At 38.2% G+C, this 20309-nt stretch overlaps 1 protein-coding gene across 4 annotated transcripts in view; it reads left to right on the forward strand.

Annotated features, from left to right (window-relative positions):
- Positions 1–20309, forward strand: part of SNCAIP (synuclein alpha interacting protein) — a 103750-nt gene that overhangs the window by 67828 nt on the left and 15613 nt on the right. For all 4 annotated transcript variants that reach the window (XM_075078607.1, XM_075078609.1, XM_075078606.1 and 1 more), the window contains exons 4-8: positions 2932–3794; positions 5374–5553; positions 8640–8753; positions 14017–14142; positions 17919–18088. In XM_075078607.1, coding sequence (XP_074934708.1) covers positions 2932–3794; positions 5374–5553; positions 8640–8753; positions 14017–14142; positions 17919–18088 — 1453 coding nt within the window. The remainder of the gene's footprint in view (positions 1–2931; positions 3795–5373; positions 5554–8639; positions 8754–14016; positions 14143–17918; positions 18089–20309) is intronic.

Here is a 20309-nt window from a genome sequence, read left to right on the forward strand (position 1 = left end):
GCACCTCAGGGCTATCAGGCAGCACAACACTTTTTTACTGACATGAATGAAATCTCCTCAAGTTTTGTGTTCTTCTCTCTTCTTACTTCAGCAACACAACAACAGGATTGTCCAGATCTCTCATATTAGTGAATAAAAGTTAAATAATTTTGACAACAAAGCTGGAAAAAAAATTTCATCATCAAAAAATTTTTACATTTGAGATACCGGTGCACAGAAGAGATACGGCTTATCCAAGATTATACTGAAATTATTTGTCAGATTCAGGAATCAAGTTAGCTGCTCCACATTCTAGTCCCCTGCCTTAAACTGAGAACATCCCTTACTGTTCTTTATAAAAGTATCAAACAGTATTTATTGACCCAGAATTTTGACATCCCCTGCTTGAGTTCTTAAGCATGGAGAAATGAGGAAGAGACTTTTCACCTGGAGCAGCTGTTGAAGACTACTCACATTGCTCCTGCTGTGCTGTTGCTTTATAGGACATAGGCAGCACTTGCTCTTGCTTCTTCAGGGAACAAGCATCTGAAAACAGAACAGAAGAGGTTGAAGCCATACCCTGGTCCACTCTGCCCTGTGGTTTCAGCGTTGTGGAGGGGGAAACCATGCTGTAACTGCCTAAGCGGCACCCAAGTATAAAATAGCACAAGGAAGGATTGTGTCTACCAGTGTGACTTGCTTTCTTCCCTACTGCTTGTGTGGTTAAATGCTATCTTCTAATCCTTTATTAAATGCAGTGTAAATCCATCATCCCAGTTAAGTGAAGAATAAGTTTGTAAGTCAGTAAAAATATTGCTAACTGTTCTCAGTGTTCCAGTTTGCTTTCTGGAAAAACTGTTTGTAAAGAGATGTTGGGAAGAAAAACAATGGAAAAATGGGAGTACCTTTCTCTGCTCTAATTGTAATGAAAGAAAAGAGAGATGCATGACTTTACAATGATCCAAGACAGATTTGTAACAAAGGTCATTGCTTCTTCGCAGTGTCTGATTTTACAATTTTATCATCAGTGGTTTATGTAAATGCATGTTATTAAGGTTAGAAAGTGGAGAAAGCCAAGCACCAAATTAAATGTAAGCTTAAATAAAGTGACGACAAACGTAATGTTGAAGCCTTTTCCTCTGTCTAGACCCCTGTGTTGAAAGCAGTGTTTTCATAAAACTCAGACAGAATTCATTTCCATACTGAGTGCTTAATAGTTCCTGTCAGAACAAAACAGCTGGGAAACATATGGTATCCATTTCCCTGTATCACTTGGAAAAAATTTCACATGTAAATAAAACCAACATAAAAGTGTAGGCCTTTGAACCCAGAATCTTATACAATACATAAATAAGTCAGTACAGTGCATTCTTTGTATTGGCTTACTAAGTTACATGCCTTTTGATTATTATTATTTTTATTTCTTCTTCAGAAATGTATTCTTAAGCACTTCCAAAAGTATTAAGGTAATTTTCAGACATCCGTAACTACTAAGCTATACTAATCTTTCACTTCAGACATTAATGTTGCACGGAAAGTGTATATATCTGTTTCCTTAGGAAGGTGTTCATGGCAAATTGTGTGTTTTGACCACAAATTAGATCCCACCGATATGCAGTTAGCACGTGTAATAAATCTGCTTTGTTTAAACAGTATTCTTGACTTTCAGAATGCATTAACTCTTAGTGTACATTCAAAGGGGCAAAGAAACTGCCTAAAGGATTTAGTGGTTTTAGTGCTGTCCCTCAACTGAAAATAAAAAAAATAATGAATTCCTGATTATAGAGATCATAAATATCACCAGCTGAGACAGTGTGAAAGAGTGCAAGTTCAGTAGGATTAAGAGTTCAGGTGCCTTGAGCTCCCTTTCTTCTCTGCAAGTCAGATTCACTGGTCAAACTCCATATCATGAAGTGCACTGAACTAATGGTCTGGAAGGTCCAAAGTTATATATGTCTGTATCTGTATGTGTGTGTATACGTATATATATATTTTACATATATATATAAGGGATGGAAAGTTTGACAGAGAAGCCCCACATACAGAGAAGTAGTGGAAAAAGAAACATCATACCTGAATAAGTAGGCTTAATTTTCAGATCAGAGAATCACAAAATCATTTAAGTTGCCAGGGACCACTTGAAATCATCTAGTCCAATAGCCCTGCTTAAGCAGATTTTGAGTATCTCCACAGGTGGAGATTCTGCAGTGTCTCTGGGCAATCTGGGCCAGTATTTGACCCACCTCACAGTAAAACAGTGTTTTCTTGTGTTCAGATGGGACTTAATGTGCTTCACTTCGTGCCCATCGCCTCTTGTCCTGTCAGTGGGCATCATGGAGAAGAGCCTCGCTCCTTCTTCTTCATTGCTTCCCATCATGTAATTACACACAATGATAAGATTCCTCCTGACCCTTCTCTTCTCCAGGCTGAACAGTCCCAGCTCTCAGTCACTGTTCATATGAATTCCCAGTCCTTGTATGAAAAATACATCTCCCAGAGATAACAGGCCTTACAAATTAAACTTTATTGTTATTAAAATGAATCCACTAAAAAATTTTGACTAACCCTTTTATTGACCTCCCAGAAAACCATCCTACTCTTGTGATGCATCTCCACGCAATAAAAAAATAGCAGAGTGCAAACTAGAAAAGTTAGGCAGGACCACTGTAAATTCCACTAGGCTCTTATTGGTTACCATCACTTGATTAAAATTACTTTCTTTCTAAGTGATTACAGTATATGTCCTGTTTGAAGAAAGTTTCTTTTCTGGAGTGTCAAATTCTTCAGCTGTTTAGATAGAGATGCCATTAAATCTGCTTAGATATGAATGTGGCATGTTATCATGTAGTTCTTGTTTCCGGTGTCTGGCCAGGTGTATCTTTAAAGCATGCCTATATCATGTCACACGTCTGGTAGTAATCACTTCTAAATCACATTCCTCTCTTTCTCTAGTTTCCAGCAGCAGCTGGAACTGTGGAGTCTCAACTCTTATCGGAAATGCACAGAAACCAACAGGAATTGCAGATGTGTGCAATAAATTCAGACCAGTGAAGAGGGTTTCCCCATTAAAGCACCAGCCAGAAAGCTCTGAGAACAATGAAAGTGATGACCAGAAGAACCAGAAGGGAGAATATCAGAAAGGCAGTGATTCTCAGTCTACAACTCCAAATGATGACCAGAGGCCAGGAGAAGGAGAGAGCCTTAAAAGCAAAAACATTGAGCCCACTGTTCTGCTTGGGGAGCTGGAGCACTATGATCTGGATATGGATGAAATTTTGGATGTGCCTTATATTAAATCAAGCCAGCAACTTGTTCCTTTTACGAAGGTAGTTCCTGAGAAAAAACTTTTGGGTGTATGTTCAACAGTGAATGGTCTTAATGGCAAGACCTGCTCTGCAGGGAACGCAGAGAGCTCGCCTGCTGGCGGGACACAGTTCTGTGTACTGTCTCCTGTGAAAGGCTCTCAGCTGAGAAAAACGCAGCCCATTGTCCACGATCAGCATAAGCATTTAACAGAAGAATTAGAGCTTTCCCAGCCTCTAGTTAAGTGTAGCTCAGTGCACGAATCTGAGGCCCAGGGCAAGGGCTTCCTCAGCAGGACATTTGTTGATCCTCATGCTCACAAAACTGAGAAGACTATGCCAAACTGCCACCTGAGGACTTTTCACCTGCAGACCGCAGTGGCAGAAAGCAAGCAACTAGAGGAACTGAGCATGAACTGGAACAGTGCAGGGGGCCCAGAAGAGAGGAGCGAAGAGGTGAAAAAAATTAAGAGCATCTTAAACATTGTAAAGGAAGGCCAAATATCTCTTCTGGTAAGTATTATCTTTTTCATAAAATGCATAGAATAAGGGTGATCTGTGATGTGGTTTATTAAGTCAGCAAATCTGATGAAGTGTGTAGTTTGAATCACTGCCCTTTTTATCTTGTATGCTCCTTAGAAATTGAGCATATGGGCTTCCAAAGGGAAAGTTTTAATCTTTAAATCAAATATGTAGCAAGACCAAGATACTAGTTTTGTGTAAACATGGCCAAGATTGCTAGTTTATGCAGTACACTGAAATCATACAGAAGGCAGGTATTTTAGCTATTGAGGTCACTTGAATATCAAATTTAAATCTTAACTGAGTTTTGCCTTGCACATTTGCAGGTCACTTTATTCAGTTATTGCTGGTTTACCTCATTTGTTATTTAGAGCCTGATGATGGCAACAGAGGGGCTTCTGTTGTATTCTGATTATTATTCAGGAGTGTTTATGCCATCCTGTTGCAGCAGCATTCTCAGGCAGGAGCTTTCTCTAAAGCCTCGTTGGCCTCTGACCTATATGAAGTTTTTTAGTAAATTCTAGCACTGTGATGGGGCTTTATCAGTGATGGTTTCCAAAGTAACTGGTTGCAAGTTAACACAATGATGCAGAGCATGTGATCTCCACTCAGAACGGCTGGTGGAGGCACAGTGTATGTATAAGAATTGTTTTTGTTAGATTTTTGTTTAGCTTCTCTGTTTACCAGTCTAGCTCAAGCACAAAGGCACGCGATTAACATAGCAGCAAGAGCAAAGGCATATATTCGAAGACTAGACAGAAGCAGAATAGAATATTGGATTGCTCACTAAAAAATAAAAGGAAATTAAATTCACCCTGAAATACAAACTGGGGGGAAAAAAGAGGTCATCATACGTAGGTACATGGAAAGAAAATGCATATTTTTCCAAAGAGGTTGAAACCTCTGAATGAAGTACTCTGGCAAGTCTGCACAACGCTAGGAATTTATCATTGCTACTCCTTAACTCTGTCTTCCTTCTTCTGTTTTCCTTCTGGAGTTTCTCAGTCCCATTGTTTTGTCTCAAAATTAGATTTGCACAGAAATAATGTGTTAGGTCATGGTTGTGTAGTACTTCGGGTAAATATTCCAACAAATTTTTTCATGGAAACAAACTATCAAATAAAAGTCTCCAGTCATGTGTTTTAACTACATTTTACATTGTACTTAACACAAGCTGCCACTTTTGTGATGAGCAAAATGAATCAGGAACTTTTTTTAGGAGTCATGGATGTTTTCTGTTCAATTACTCACCAGTATTGTAAAAAAAAAAAAAAATTGAACAAACTGGTAGAAAGACTTAAAGCTCCTCAGATCTTGCATTGTTTATTGCATGAGAAGGAGAGAAACTACCCTAGTGAATCAAGGCACTGAGCACTCTGCCTCTATCCTTTTGCTAAGAGTAGCCAGGTTGTGTGTAGTGTAGTGTAAAGCTCCTGGTTCTGAGTTACAAGTTAGAACGTGTCTATGGGGAAACATCTTTGTACTTGGCTTGTGTCTGGGGCTGTGAAGCTTAATGTTCTGTGTATCTTTTTATCCTTAGTTGTAACTAACATAATACCTTCTTTAACAGCCACATTTAGCAGCAGATAATCTGGATAAGATCCACGATGAATGTGACAACAATCTGTTGCATGTAGCAGCATCAAAGGGACATGCAGAATGCCTGCAACATCTCACTTCTTTGATGGGTGAAGACTGTTTGAATGAACGAAACATTGAGCAGCTAACTCCAGCTGGATTAGCAATAAAGGTAACTTTGTCTTTACTGTAATGTGACATAAAGGTCATTTAGTTTCTTTCTGCGATGGCAGTAAGTAATACTTCCAGCAGGATGTTATTTTTCAAGGATTTTGTTAAGTGAGAGCGAAAAGAACTATTGGCTGTTACCACATAAGCAAATAAAAATGGGTTACTATGCAGGATACACTATCAGCTGTATAACACTGACATTTTTTGTGTTGTCAATGCATACACATTAATTTTTAAATCAGTTAACTGACTAAAAAAAATTGTTATATTTTAAGGAACATTCATTTAACTGAGACTCACTTGTTTCTTTAGAGACCATAACAGTTTCTTGGTTCTTTACAAATATGGGCATAATCTTGTAAGACAAGTGTGAGAATATGTTTACAAAGCATAAAAAAACCTCTGATCCACATCTAGAGGTGAAACTTCTTGGTTGTCTACAACAATCACATCAAAATTAAAATGTACATGTTACAGAACAACCTGTCAGAAACTGCAAAAGTTAATGTCAAAGCTTACAGGAAAACCTATTATGAAGGAAAATGTGAAAATTGTTGCGATTGCTGCACTAAAATAAGGCACAGTGGTGTACAGGAATGCTGACAATTTAACCGTACAGATTCTGGTTCTTTACTAAGTGAGATTGAATGGTTGAATGCCATTCCTTTTAGCCACTAAGTACCTTAAGAAGAAACAAAGAAAGGGGTGAAATATAATACAAGATTTTTTTTTCTTCCTGGGTTTTATTATTATTTGCTTCTTGGAAAAACTTCAGAAACTGATGGAGGACCAGTGGATTCCAGCCTGCAGGTTTGCATCTTTGAGACAACACTTAAATGACCTAGGGCCCTGGTGCAGGTTTTAGGGTTGAGTTTTTCTGATTTTTCTGGAACAAGCCATATGAATATAAAATTAAACTGATATCTAGTTGCACTAATGAAATGCTGTTATAAAAGTGAGGTATTTAGCCTCAATACGTTGGGCCATGTCCAGACTGAATAGTTACAGTCTGCCAATTTAAAGTCTTACAATTTTAGTTGGAAATAATTTTCTTTCTTGTTTTTTCAGCCTAGGTATATAATGTGTTTATAAGCCAATAAAACCTTCTGTCTTTTTCTCCAGAAAGGCTGGCTTTTTTAATAATTAGTTCCTATAGTTTCTATAATACTTGAGCTTGACATTCACAAAGAAGTGTGTAAATGTAATGGAGTTCTTAGGACTTACTCTAATGGAATAAGTAGGCATGCTAAGGCCCAAGTGTTTCTAATGATGACCTGCATGGCTGGACTTGTCCTGTATCATTGCAAAGTTTTGTGAGAGCCTTAAAGTAATCTGGCATAACTAAACTTTGTAGCTCTTAATCCTTACTCCCAAAGCAGTTTTGCCTACTGATAGAATGGACTTTATTCTTCTTGCTCTGACTTCATACCATTGTAACTCCCATAACATTATACCATGTGGGACATGCACCTACATTCCACAACAGTGATGACTATTAGAATGGAAAGAAACTTATATGCAGGAACATAAATTTCCATGGAAGAGAATTTCAACAATTTAGTGATAATGCATAACATTTTCCAGTAAGGAATGAGTTAATTAAAACTAATTATTTTTATTTAAAACCTATTTTGGACCTTGAGCTATGGGCTAGAGAGTGAAAATGGAGCAGTATGTTACGGCCAGTCGCCCTGTCATATTGATAGTTTATTTTAACTGATAGAGAAAGCTGTAGAGAAATTCTTTCCACATTAGCAAAACTGTCTTACTTAGAAGGTACTTAATTTTATTAATTCTTCACCTTAATTTTAGAACTACAGAAATATTTTACTCTGTTGTGGTACGAAGGAAAACAAAATAAAAAATTATTAATTAGTCATGCTTACTAAATATTTGAGCCCAACTATGAGGAGGAGGATTCTTCTAGTGTAATAAAAATAATACAAGTAGTTTAATTGTTTTACTTCATTACTGCAATTGAGAGGAATAGAGAAAAGTAAGTAAAGTAAAAAGGTGTGCATTTTTGTGTTTATATATATACATTACATGTGGAAGGAATAAGATAAATAGAAAATTAATTTTATTCTAATTTTTCTTTCTCCCATATAATTTTAAGCGGGCTAATATTTATTACATTCTTTTTGTTTTTATAAAAGTAAAACTGAAACTTGAAATGGGTATTTCTTTCCTTCTCATGATAGCTTTTTCCATTTTATGCACACAAACAGCTTTTTATGTTATGTGTGTTGACTTCTGTGAGGTTTTGACTGAGCAATTGAAATACTTCAGCTATAAAGAATATAATAGCCTTTATGAACATGAGAGCTGAGAAATTAAGTAAGAGCAGGCCAGAATGTAGGTCGTGCCAAACTGTGTTTACCAAGGTACCATCGCTGAAGAGGATCTGCAGCAAGACAAGCTGCTAAAAACTCTTGCGTTTATGCTGGGCCACAGGTATGTTCTGAAGAAAACGTTCATGTTTCTACAGCATCTAATTCCCACTGCACGGTAACTTGCAAACTACTGGGGGTGTGCATAGCAGCTTTAGAATCTTGAGACTAGACTGTAAGGTGTTCAGGGCAAGAACCACCTCTTTGTGTTTTAACGGTGTCTGTTACAGATAGGTCCTAATCCATGAGGATTAAGTGTTCAGATACTACATACATAGGAATAATTTTGGAAGCAATCATTTAATTAGTGATCAAAGAAATACTTGGGTTCATAGGGAAGCAGTTCACTGCTCCAGCAGATCATCTCATTTAGTCATTGAGTCTTGCTGTACAAGTGATGGAAACAGAACTATGGTTTTGGTCTAAACAATCTGAGAGTAGAGTCCAGATTATGTATGTAATACTATCTGACTGTCGTTTTCACATTGCCCATTTCACTATAATCAATAGCCAAACTAAAATTGATCCAGGACAGCAAGATAAACAAGTGCATTACATGATAGTAGATAAAAGAACACATTTTCAAGCAAACTGGAATTACATAACATTTTAATAATTCTGATGAGCTTTTCCTTGTTCACAGATGTGTTTAGAATTGAAAGAGCTGGAATTTAATTTTTTTTTTTAATTCATTTAGAATGGTCAGCTGGAGTGTGTTCGGTGGATGGTGAGTGAAACAGAAGCTATTGCAGAATTAAGTTGCTCAAAAGACCACCCAAGCCTTATTCATTATGCAGGTTGCTATGGCCAGGTATGACTTTCATTTACTTTTTCAAATAGATTATTTAGATGCTCATAAAAGAATTTCAGTTTAAACCATCTTTATAATTTTGTGACTTCTAATTACAGGTGTTCTTAATTAGTTCAGATATAGCAAAATCATTTCACACTTAATCTGTTTAATTTTTTATATAGTTTCCCTCTTAAGTCTTCTTTTTTTTTTTTTTTTTTAAGCTTTAAGTAATTGCTAGGAGAAGATTAGCTGGCATATTAGGCCAGCCTGTCAATCCCAAGAACATATAGGGAGATTAGCTGTCACGATCCCTAGGGGACTTCTAGGACACATCAGAAAATCATCAAACATTTTGGGATAGTTCACGTTGTCTTTCCAGGAAAGGTTAATCTCAAAAAATTTTGGCAAATTGTGACAAATTAGGAATTCAGTACCTTGGCAGTTAAGTGAATGTGGTGAAACTTGAACATCATCTGTCTAGCTCTAGCCAGTTTTACTGAGAATTACATATAAAAATATGTTGTAAACCAATCCTGTTCCACACCTAACTTATCTATAAATCTAATGACGAGAAGCCACAGAAGTACAGCATTTTGGTGCTTTGCTAATGTCTGGGGAAACATATACCACTTAATCGCACCACATTCTCTTCCCACAAAGTCTTTTTTTTCCTAAGTAGACCTTGCAATAACCCCTTTTCAAAGGACCTTCTCCAGGATCTACTGCACAAGGAATAGTGATCGGTTATTCTTCTCTAACCTCTTTGGCAGATGGTCCATTTTATCACCCAGTTTTTTCAATAGACATTAAGGATAAATGCAGAAAACCCACTATTTGTGTGCTAATGCTTTTTTTCTCTTACTTGTTAAGAGAGAACAAGCAAAATGTAACCACTAAGAAAATGATCTTTTTCTTTCCTGTACAAGTGTGGTTGTCTCATTCAATGCCATACAATTTTTGTGGCGTGTTTCTGCTGTCAACTGATCCTGTCCAAACATGAATTTACTGGAGGGGGAGGGAGAGAGAGTGGACAGGTTTGGAAGACTGTGGAGCTGGAAGTCTGCCCTTTGTCCTGCTCTTTCCATAGGCACACAGACATCCTTGTTTTCATGCTGTGCAAAGACTTCCATTGCCTCTTCTCCACTCACTTACTACGCAGATGTTACTGGCGCAAGTTAGGACCCTGCTGGATATGCTGACTGATTGTGTCCTGCTCTCTGTAGCAAGTTTGACCTGTAAACCTAGCACTGAATATAGGAAGGCTGGGAGCCAGATCAGAACTGGATTCGAGAAGGGTGTGTTTGCTACTAGGAAGAAAAAGTTTGGAAGGGAAAGTTTCATGTGAACTTATATTCATATCTTCAATTGATTAGCCTACTTTTTCCTCATGTCTAAAGATATTTATACAAACTAAATCCAGTGAAGCTTTTTTTTTTCTTTTCAGTGAGCTATGCTGTCTACTGCCAGGAACAAATCTGGCATACTTTATCTAGATTCTTTTCAGAGCAGGACGGAAGCTCTACCAGTTAAGAAACACCAGCTACAATCAGCCACCCGTGAAATGTAAAAAGGTGATATATAAATTGCTGCCAAGTTTTCTTAGTTAGCTGAATGCCAAAGGAAGTTCACATATAATGTCAATTATCTTTTTTTTTTTATAATCCATAAATGTCTTGCAAACATGAAGGAATGTTGAGGCTGAAGGGATGCCAGACTATCTTACCCAACTGTGTTAAGAAGAAAAAACTTCGAGAAATTCAAATGCGTAATTGGCACTATCCTCGAAGCTTTCATTTATTTTACCATTACTTACATGAGAGATAATCCATGTAAACACTGGTCTTGGCAGAATTACAAGAGTAATATTTTTACAAGGAAGACCTGTTATTGAATCATTTTCTAAAAGAGTCAGTCCATCCATTGTTTCCCCAGGCATTAGGCACGTGCACCATATTTTTCTTCAATAAATATCATTTAAAATGGGCAGCAAAAGGGTGTTTGTAGCAAAGCTCCTATGTTAAAGGTCATAAAACCACAGCCATGGCCTGACTCCAGAGACATCTCAACAATATTATATTTGTCCAATGAGAGAGGGACTACATAAGTTCATCTGATGGAAGAGGAGAAGAGCTTAAAGTCAGCCTATAGCCTGGTCAGCATACCTCCTAGCAAGGGCTTCTTTAAGCATAGGATTATGCAAGAAGCAACCATGTTTGTTGGCAGGCCTCTCCATGCCAGGCATAAATCATGGGTATGTGGCAGATTGTGTGCCAGCTGTGTCTGGCACAGTCAGCATGTGACAGGAAGGAGACACAGTCCTAGGTGCACATAGTAGGTCCTAAGAGCTTCACAGGGCTGTAATTTCTTTCGAACACAGATGCTGTGGTAGCATGGACTGCACAGGTAAGAGGCAAGCAGTGCAGAATGCCAAGGGTTTGTTGCCCCTGAGCTCCAGAGAATCTAGGGGGACACTGAGGAACAAGAGCTACAGCATGACTGGGGACTTATAAAGGGTTCTGTGCACCACTTGGCAATGGTTTAGTGCTGGAGGACAGAGTGGGGAGGAGTGTGTGATACTCAGATATGCAAATGCCTAACGCCACACCTTTTTTGTACCTTAGGATGTTTGCCTAGGTTTGCCTAGGATGTGTTGTTTTCATACACTCCTCTACTGTGAAGAGATACTGGGAAGGGCAGCTTATTTGATTAATATTGAAGGGGCTGGGATTTGCTGTAGAGTCAGTGCTCCTCACCATGCTAATCATTCCATTCGTAGGCCATTTAATGTTTAAATGGTCTTTGTTAGTTGTTCTTTCGGCTCCAAAAGTCAGCTGATGGAGCCAAAGTCTGCAGCTTGTCCCAAAACAGAAATTATATATTGTGACATTTTCCCAGAATCTTTTTTTAGGAAGGTTTGAGTTATTGTAGGTCGAGAACATGCCAGAGGGATGTCAACCACTGCTACAACATAAGACCATTGTAGGTCTTAAAATTATCAGATATACTGAACAATTCACCAGTATTTATCAGTTCCTGTTACATAACAAATATGTGTTTATTTTCAATTATCTTAATGTCACAAATTTTCTTATTGTCTTTCCTATTGTCTTAATAAATTGAGTTGATGACTGTAAACCTATGCCTAAGAACACTTTTCTTCCAAATACATAATGTGTTCCTAAAGTGATATGTGATATATTTTGATTTATGATGTTTTCAGTTTTCCTAGATGTAAGTGAAGAAAACAGTTGCTTTCTTCTTTTTTTTTTTTTTTTCTGTCAAGGTTACATTTGTTAAAAACCATAGTCATTTGAGAGAATCACAGACTGTTCAAGTAGGCCTCTGACTTTGTGCCTGTGATCAATTGACACACAGACATCCTAAGTACAGATGATTGTATGTGGCCATCCAGGCACTTGATTTCTGTGTTGCTAAGATAAATGACTAGAAAGCATCATTTGCTCCACACTGATAGTGATCATAAAATTACAGAACATGCTTAACATCCTGGTCTCTATTATGTTCCAAAGAAGTATATAATTTCAAAGCTATAGTTGTCTTCCAAATCTGCAGAGGAGTTTTGCTAAAATATTTTTCTTTTAATTATTAAAACATAAGGGCAATTCATAGCAGTAGTGTAATCCTTCTTCACTGCTGGCCAACACCACAGGCATCTCGAGAAATTGCTCAAAAGTATTTTTAAAGGGATATGTGATCTGAAGTCATCTCTCCATGCTGGCTGTCAGCTGGATTGGGCATTCAGCCAAGGAGAAGTAAAAATACCTATCCCTTCACCCTGTAATAAAAACAAAACTGCTGTTAAAGTGGAAATATGAAGAAGATAAGTTCCAGGCAGATTAGCCCTGTGAAGCAGTAAGCAGAGATCCAGGTGCTTGAATGGACAGAATCATTTGGAGTAGATCTAAAAGAGTCTGAGGATCCATCTCCTTTTCCTTGACATTAAAATTTCTGTGGTACTTTTATACAAAAAAGAGTTTTACACCCAAAGTTCCTGGCTAGAATTTCCTTTCCTTATATTTATTCTGTCTCTTTCCTACCTGATTACTGCTCAGAGTCCTAGACATGCTTTCAGTACTGTTTTATTTAGGAACACTTCACTCTTACAGACCCACTTATCTAACTGTGGGTAATTATGTACTTACATATCACTGAAACTACTGAAGTGGTGCAGGTTAAGTCTGTGCATTGGTGTTTGCTTCACCAACACTAGAATCTATGAAACCCTTTTGAACTAGAGCTCCTAGCCACTATAACATGATAGATATCAGTGGAAGATAATTAAAAATACGTGTTTAAATAAAAAAGCTTTAAGCCAGAAAGTAATTTATTCATTTCAGATATTCAGATGCAAAAACTGGGAGTACAGCTGTAGTCACCTATCTAATGGACCTGGCTTTTTATGTAATCTGTAGAATTATTCTAGATTTCCGTTATGTATCGGATTCAGCAGGGCACAATGAAATTTAATCTGCAGAGACATGGGAGGGTCCTAGATTTTTCCAAATAAACCTGCTGGGGAAAATAAGAAATAAAATAAGCTTAGTGCACATATATAAACACTCCATTGTTAGAAGAGAATACCCATATAAATGTGTATTATACACGCTAAAAGCAATGCTAAAAAGAATTAAGTTGGCACCTCAGTTTTGGCTTCCAGACTCACTTGCAAATTTTGTGGTCCAAGCCTCCCTGTCCTTCCCAACATGCAGGCACATACAAATGGTCCATTAGTCAATACACTGAGAGCTCAGGGTAGAGGGATATACTAGTTTTAATTGTGTTGTATTTCCTCTTGCACAACAGCACAGAGTGGGGGCATGATGATAATCTGAAGAATCTAACTGCTCAGCTCTGTGATCTGTGCATACTCCTGTTTTAACTTTCCAGAGGGACCTAAGTAGTTTCAGCAAATTTCACAATCTGATTTTCAGATTGACACACGGGCTGTTCTGCCTCAGATCTCCTCCCCAACACGCATGCTTTTGAATGTACAGTTTCTCAGAATGTGTTAGAGAGCTCATATTTTTCCTGTTACGTACTTTTATAAAACAAATTAAGTATTTCAGTTTATTTCCTTAAAAAAAAACAAAAAACAAAAACCAAAAACGTGATACACTTAAGTCCTACAAAGTTAAGAGACACTGAAAACAAGGAATTATTGGGCAGTGTCAGTAATGGATGACAGTATCAGTTTCCTCTAGTACATTCAGCTTTTCATTATTCCTTATCTTTTGCGTCATCTCTTTCCCCCTCCTCCTAGGAGAAAATCCTTCTGTGGCTTCTTCAGTTTATGCAAGAACAAGGGATTTCGCTGGATGAAGTTGACCAGGATGGAAATACCGCTGTTCATATAGCTGCTCAACATGGCTATCTAGGATGCATACAGGTAGAGTGATAGCTGTATCATAAACCTCTTTACATCAAATTTGATTGACATCAACCATTAAAATTATTATAGGGGATTTTACAAGTGGGAATAATTATTGATACATTAAAATATGCTGGAAAGAAGAACTTTAAACCAGTAGAACTCAGACTGAAGTACTGGAAAGCTCTCGTTTTTTGCATTCTATTCTCAATTATGCTATCATTAGCCTAAATTAACTGTTGTATTGCAAGAAGAAAGCATGATTATATTGTTTATACATATGCAGCTAATGTGTATGTTTTTATGTTACAAAAGGGCAGCCAGTGTAGATATGCATACTCCTTTTACTGTTCTGATATGTTCCTTCTGTTTCTTTTTCCAATGAATAGTTGTAGCTCTCTGGCTTAGGGGAAGTCTAACAGATAAATTTCTTCTGTGTTGAAGGGTTTCCAGATTTGTAATCTTTAAATGTATCTATGCTAAACAGTGCAGCATGATGGTGTTTTCTAGCTAATTCTCAATTAATCAGCTTGGCCACTAAAAGCAATATAGTTCTGTTGTGTAGAGCTGCTGAAAAAGGTAATTTATCCTGCTGAGAAGGCTTACACAGCTACAGTACTTTTGGGAGCCAGATCTGAATAAACCAGCTTGGGTACCTCTGTACGGTACCAGTGTTCAGTGCAGGCACACCAAAAAAACTGTAGGGTTGAACCAGATGGCTAGGTGAAGTATCTCAACTTCGTGTTGAAATGCAGATGTACCCTCTGTCCATCAAAGTTACTAGAAGCATCAGTCACCGGAGTACATATCAGTATTTGGTGTTGTCATCGCTTTGAGTGAAAACTTTGGAGAATAATAATAAAATTATTCCAGGAGATTGCAGAAAGGTATTTGAGAAACAAATTAGTCATTGGAGAAGAGTAGATAAAAGAATAAATAGCCACATGGCAGAAACGCAAGAAATAGAAATCAAAGTGATCAAATCAAGTAGGGGAGGAAAACATGTCTAAGGAGTAGTACTTCTCAGAATGTAAGGACTCATATGTATCACTAAACATGTTAATCCTGTTACCACACATGAACTGATCCATAGCACCTGTTAGGCCACTGCAAATACAAGGTTTGTGTTAGTTCAACCCTAAAAGAAATATAGCTAGTCAATTCTCATTAGCTAACCACCTCAGAGAGCTAAATGTGTTTGTGCACACTGTTATGTTGAATCTGCAGATGCAGAGCTGCTTATTGTTATTATAGCAGTCTATTTATATATCTGGACGTGGAGAAGACAACTCCATAAAAGCCAATCTGAGAGTCTCACACAATACAAAAAGAAAAACAGGTGACAGTTAAGCTGAGACTGGAAAAGAACACAGTCAAATAGATTTGGAGGACATGACCATCTCTGTATTTTCTCATTGATGGGACATGTCTTTTAAAGATGTCATGAACGGACCCTGTACAAACTCATAGAAGAATAAAATAAACAAATCATCACATCTTTGCTAAATCAAGTGTTTTCATTATTGTATTGTAGACAATTGCTATGATCAGTTGGAAAAATGTTGATAGAGTAAATGTTCATGATTTACTAGTGGGGAGCACTGTTGTGGTAGGGTGTGAGCTTAGGGTTGCTAACTCAACTGTCTCATCAAGTTGTACAATGCATTTGAAGGAGAAATGAGAGTAGGTAGTTTTGGATGGAGTGGTGACATCTGCAGGCTTTTTTCGTGGATAAAACTAAATCAAAATGAGAGTAGTCCTGTTTTCCCTGCAAAGAATGAAACTTTATAAATAGCTTAGAATTGTCAAGATTATTTAATTGTAGATAATACACAAATCAGCAAGTTTTTTGTGTTGAAATGAGAAATAAATCACGAAAATATCTAATGACACCAAAAATATACAATGTTAGTAATGTCACCTCACTAACACCTCACAGTCATATGTGAGGTTGATGTTTTGTTGTGCTGTGAAACAAAATAAGCCATCTGCCCAGTGACCTTATAGTCTAATTTAAAACAATGTGCAGTGAACTATCTGGTGAAAAGAAGGAAGTGATAAAGGATGCAGGGAGATTATAAGAGGCAGTACAAAAGATGGAGGGTCACAATTGTCAGTGATTCCCCAGCCCTCTCATTCACTGTGGTTAGAGGCAGGTGAGACTCCTGTCATGTTCCAAACTACAAGATTCCTTTCTGCAGGGTCATGATTCTCCCTTCTTGATTTTCTGTATTGGCAAATTATACCAAATTTATTGACAGGAGATGCAGTGCAAGACTGTTCATAAGTTTCCTTTCTATACAGATTTAGCAGACCAGACAGCAGATGTAGAGATCTCTGTGCCTGCTCTCTGAGCCACTCCAGTCCTCAGTGGCTTAGCAGCTCTGCTTGGATAAGTAAACCAAGAGCTCAGCCATGCAGTTCCTCTTCTGTGGGTGTATGTATAATGTTGATGATGCTGTAGTTTTTTAATGCATTATGGTTTTGTTCAGAATTTTTTCCAAAGTGCCATGAGCAATGTGTCTCTGAACATTGCTGAGAACATTTAGGTCCTATTCTAGGCTCTCCAGTAAAGGCAATAGTGCATAACACTGATTATCACAAACAGATCAGAAAGAGTGAAGGTTTGGTCTTAATTCTTACTTCAGTTATTGGATGTCTTGAGGTCAGCCTGACAGAACTTCTTTTGCCCTTACAACGCTCTGGATTCAAGTCCCAGAGGTAACTCAGATGTCATGCTCACAACCTGGACAGTTGTCCAGCAGCAAGCTTTGGTTCTCTGCTACTGCTGTAAGACAGGGGTGTACATCAGAGTATGAGACATTATTTTTTTTTTATAGAGTAAAAGCTGACACCTACTGAGTATCGCTTTAAAAGAAAACAGGGGGTAACCATGCAAGTGCAAAGCAACAAGACTTCTTTCAGCATTAGGGAAAAAAAAAAAACAAAAAAAACACAAAGCCAAAAAACCCCACCCAGATTGAAAAAGTCATGGTACAAATTTCTTTCTGCAAAATAAATTTGTGTCTCTCTGACCTAAAGGAGTTGTTGGAAGGTATCTCCATACCTTTCATATCCAGACATCACTTGGCTAAGAAATCAGAACATTGAGACTGCTGCGTTGAGTGTTTTAAACTCAGGGATTCTGCTGTGGTGGGAAATTGAGAGCTAAACCACAAAAGGAGTCAGCAACTATTGTAGCAAAGTCATTCCTAAAATGAGATTCTAAGAGTGTGTTGCAATGCCTTGCAGTGCAGAGATCCCAAGAACAGCAGATACCAGACCTGGTAAGCCATTACAACTCATCGCCACCCTATATAAACTGGCTACCAATGTGTTCGTGCATAGACAGTTGCATCTGCAAAAGTTCATTACAGTTGTTCAATAGGTGCCTAAATGTAAGTACTGCAAGTTTTCATGTAGTGGTCCCACTCACTGTATGAATGCAACAAGTCATGCTGTGCTGTACAAACAAATGAACAGAAAACAAACTAATTGAGTAGAACTGCAAAGGAAAAGGAAAGAATATAGTCTTTTTATAGTTCTTCTGAATGACAGCTCGCTCTTCTGTGTTATCCTTGCACCTGAGTGATAGATTCTAGTTGTATGTGTTTTGAGTTCAAGCTGCATACAGACTTGCCAGTGACTGATTTTTAAAAATGATTGGCTTATACCAACATTTTCAAACACTTTGTTCAGGAGTGCTTTGTGTCCAGCCGTTCTTGTGGTTGACCAGAAGTGGCAGCAGAGACTTAGACTTACAAGTGTCAATGCTTCCTTTTGTGTTTTTACAGACATTGGTTGAATATGGAGCAAATGTCACCATGCAAAACCACGCGGGAGAGAAACCCTCACAAAGTGCTGAGCGACATGGGCACACCATGTGTTCCCGCTACTTAGTGGTTGTGGAGACATGTATGTCATTGGCCTCTCAGGTTGTCAAGCTAACTAAGCAGCTGAAGGAGTAAGTGTTTCATTATTAGAAGAGGGATAATTTTTTTAAAAATACCCTACTTTGTCTTCAATTTATTAGCAGTGTCTGTTTTCTGCTTCTTACATATAATATTTTCAAGTCATATTTCTGCCTTATTTCTCCACTCTTTCCTGCTCTCAAGCATTTGCCCCTTCATCTTTAGCAGCTCAGTTTTTCAGCTGTTCTCTTTGTGGTAGTTTGCTGTGAACATAGATGAAGGGATTGGGAGTGGAAAAGGGTATGTAGGAAGCAATCTGGTCCCTTCTCCCTTTGCATACATTGGGATCACATCATTGCTTGTCATAACTTCTGTTTGCATAGCATCCTTTTATATACTGTGAGTGGCTCTTCCCAATTACAGTGCTGGGTGTTGATGTTGGGAGGACTAATGGAAATAGTAGCGGGAGGGATTTTTTGGGGCTTGGAAGATCACCAAAGCCCACAGTGGCTACTCAGGAAATAGGTTCTGGTTTTAGTTCATAGAACCTGGTTTTAATGTTTTAGTAAGTTTTTAATAAGCATTCTGTAAAGAGCCTGTTATTTTGAAACAAAAATTTATGCAATTGCTTGCTTTTATTGTAGGTGTAGTTACTGTGACTTAGCGTGTCAATAAGTTCGTAAGACTCTCTGAAACCATCAGCACTGGCCTAACGTTGTCCCGTCTTAGATACGTGGTCAAGAGCTTGTGAGCTACCACAAGCTACAAAAATGGCTTCTGACAATCCCATGTTTAGAGGACACCATATCACTTTATGCAAGCAGCATGTGGGTAATTGTACTGGTATAAATTACAAGTCTGTCTTAGCAGAGGAGCTGCAGGGATGGCCTCTGTGAGAACAGGTGAGGGGTTGCCCTTTGCTAGACACAACTGGTTCCAGCCAGCTCTGCAATGGACCCACTGCAAGACAGAGCTAAGCCCATGAATCAAATTGATGGCACCTCTGTGAAAACGTATTTGAGAAAGGGCAGAAAATGCCAGAGAGGAGGAGAGAACAGAAGAGTGACAGACAGAGGGAACAGCAAGGTCAGAAGAGGTGCATCATGGTGGAGCAGGCACACCCCCAAAGAGAATGTGGCCCATGGAGAACCCATGTTAGAACAGGTACGCCCCTTGAAAGGACTGCAGCCCATGGATAAAGCACACACCAGAGCAGAATGGACAGCAGCCTGTAAAAGACCCACACCAGAGCACAGGAAAAAGTGAGAAGGAAGGAGCAGCAGAGAGAAACTGCTACACACGAACCCTGAGCTGTGCTGCTTGTTGCCTCACTCAAAAAGACTGGGTATAACCTGCAGCAATGACAGAAGGGGAAGACAGGTGTCTGGAGTGAAGCCTGAGAATGGGGGGAGAAGAGAGGCTTGGAGTGCAGATGAACCTGGGAGTGAAGTTGAGCCTGGAAAAGGGGAAGATAGGTGTTTTAAATGTCTGCCCTTTTTTGTTTCCCAATACCCCAATCAATAATGGCAATGAATTAAGTTAAATTTCCCAAGTTGAGTCTCTGTTGACCATGTCAGTAATTGGTAAGTGACTCCAAGTGATCTTGACCAATGAGCTTTTTTGCCTCTGTTCATCCTATTTTCTGCCCCCGTCCCACTGAGGGATAGGGAAAGCAAGAGACTGGCTGTGTGGGCTGGGCTGCCAGCTGGGGCCAACCCACTACAGTGACAGAAATTTTTAGTTTCAAACTGGATGTCTTGAAAATACGGTTAAAAATTATCTGTATTGTTAATTCAACCTTTTGGTATAATCAGGTATCTATTTTGTACTGTTTTTACAGCAAAAGGAGTGTGTAGTAGCAGTCCCCTCTGTCCCTGCAGAACACCTTCCTGCATCTGAAGTATGCTTTTTATGTTTGTACCTCTAAGTTTTATATTATAAAGGCATTTTATCTTTGTTATATCTTCAGTCTTCTTTTACATTTATACTTTCATAAATGCAAACAGTGAATTAAGGATTATTATAATTTTCAGTTTTCATCATTTACAGTCTGACATTGTTCACTGGACATTTCAAAGTACCAAGTGTTTTGTAGTTAGTTCATTTGCTGAGAAATACTAAAATAAATAAATCAGCTGATATAAAGGAAAAAAACAGAACAGAGGGTATTTCCTGAGTAGCCTGCATTAGCACCTGACTCATCTCAATGTATAATGAATTTTTTTTCCCCATAACTCAGCAGAAAAAAAAGCGCATGCACGAGGAAGTAGAAAT

Source organism: Phalacrocorax aristotelis, chromosome Z, assembly GCF_949628215.1.
Source record: "Phalacrocorax aristotelis chromosome Z, bGulAri2.1, whole genome shotgun sequence".
Classification (NCBI taxonomy): Eukaryota; Metazoa; Chordata; class Aves; order Suliformes; family Phalacrocoracidae; genus Phalacrocorax; species Phalacrocorax aristotelis.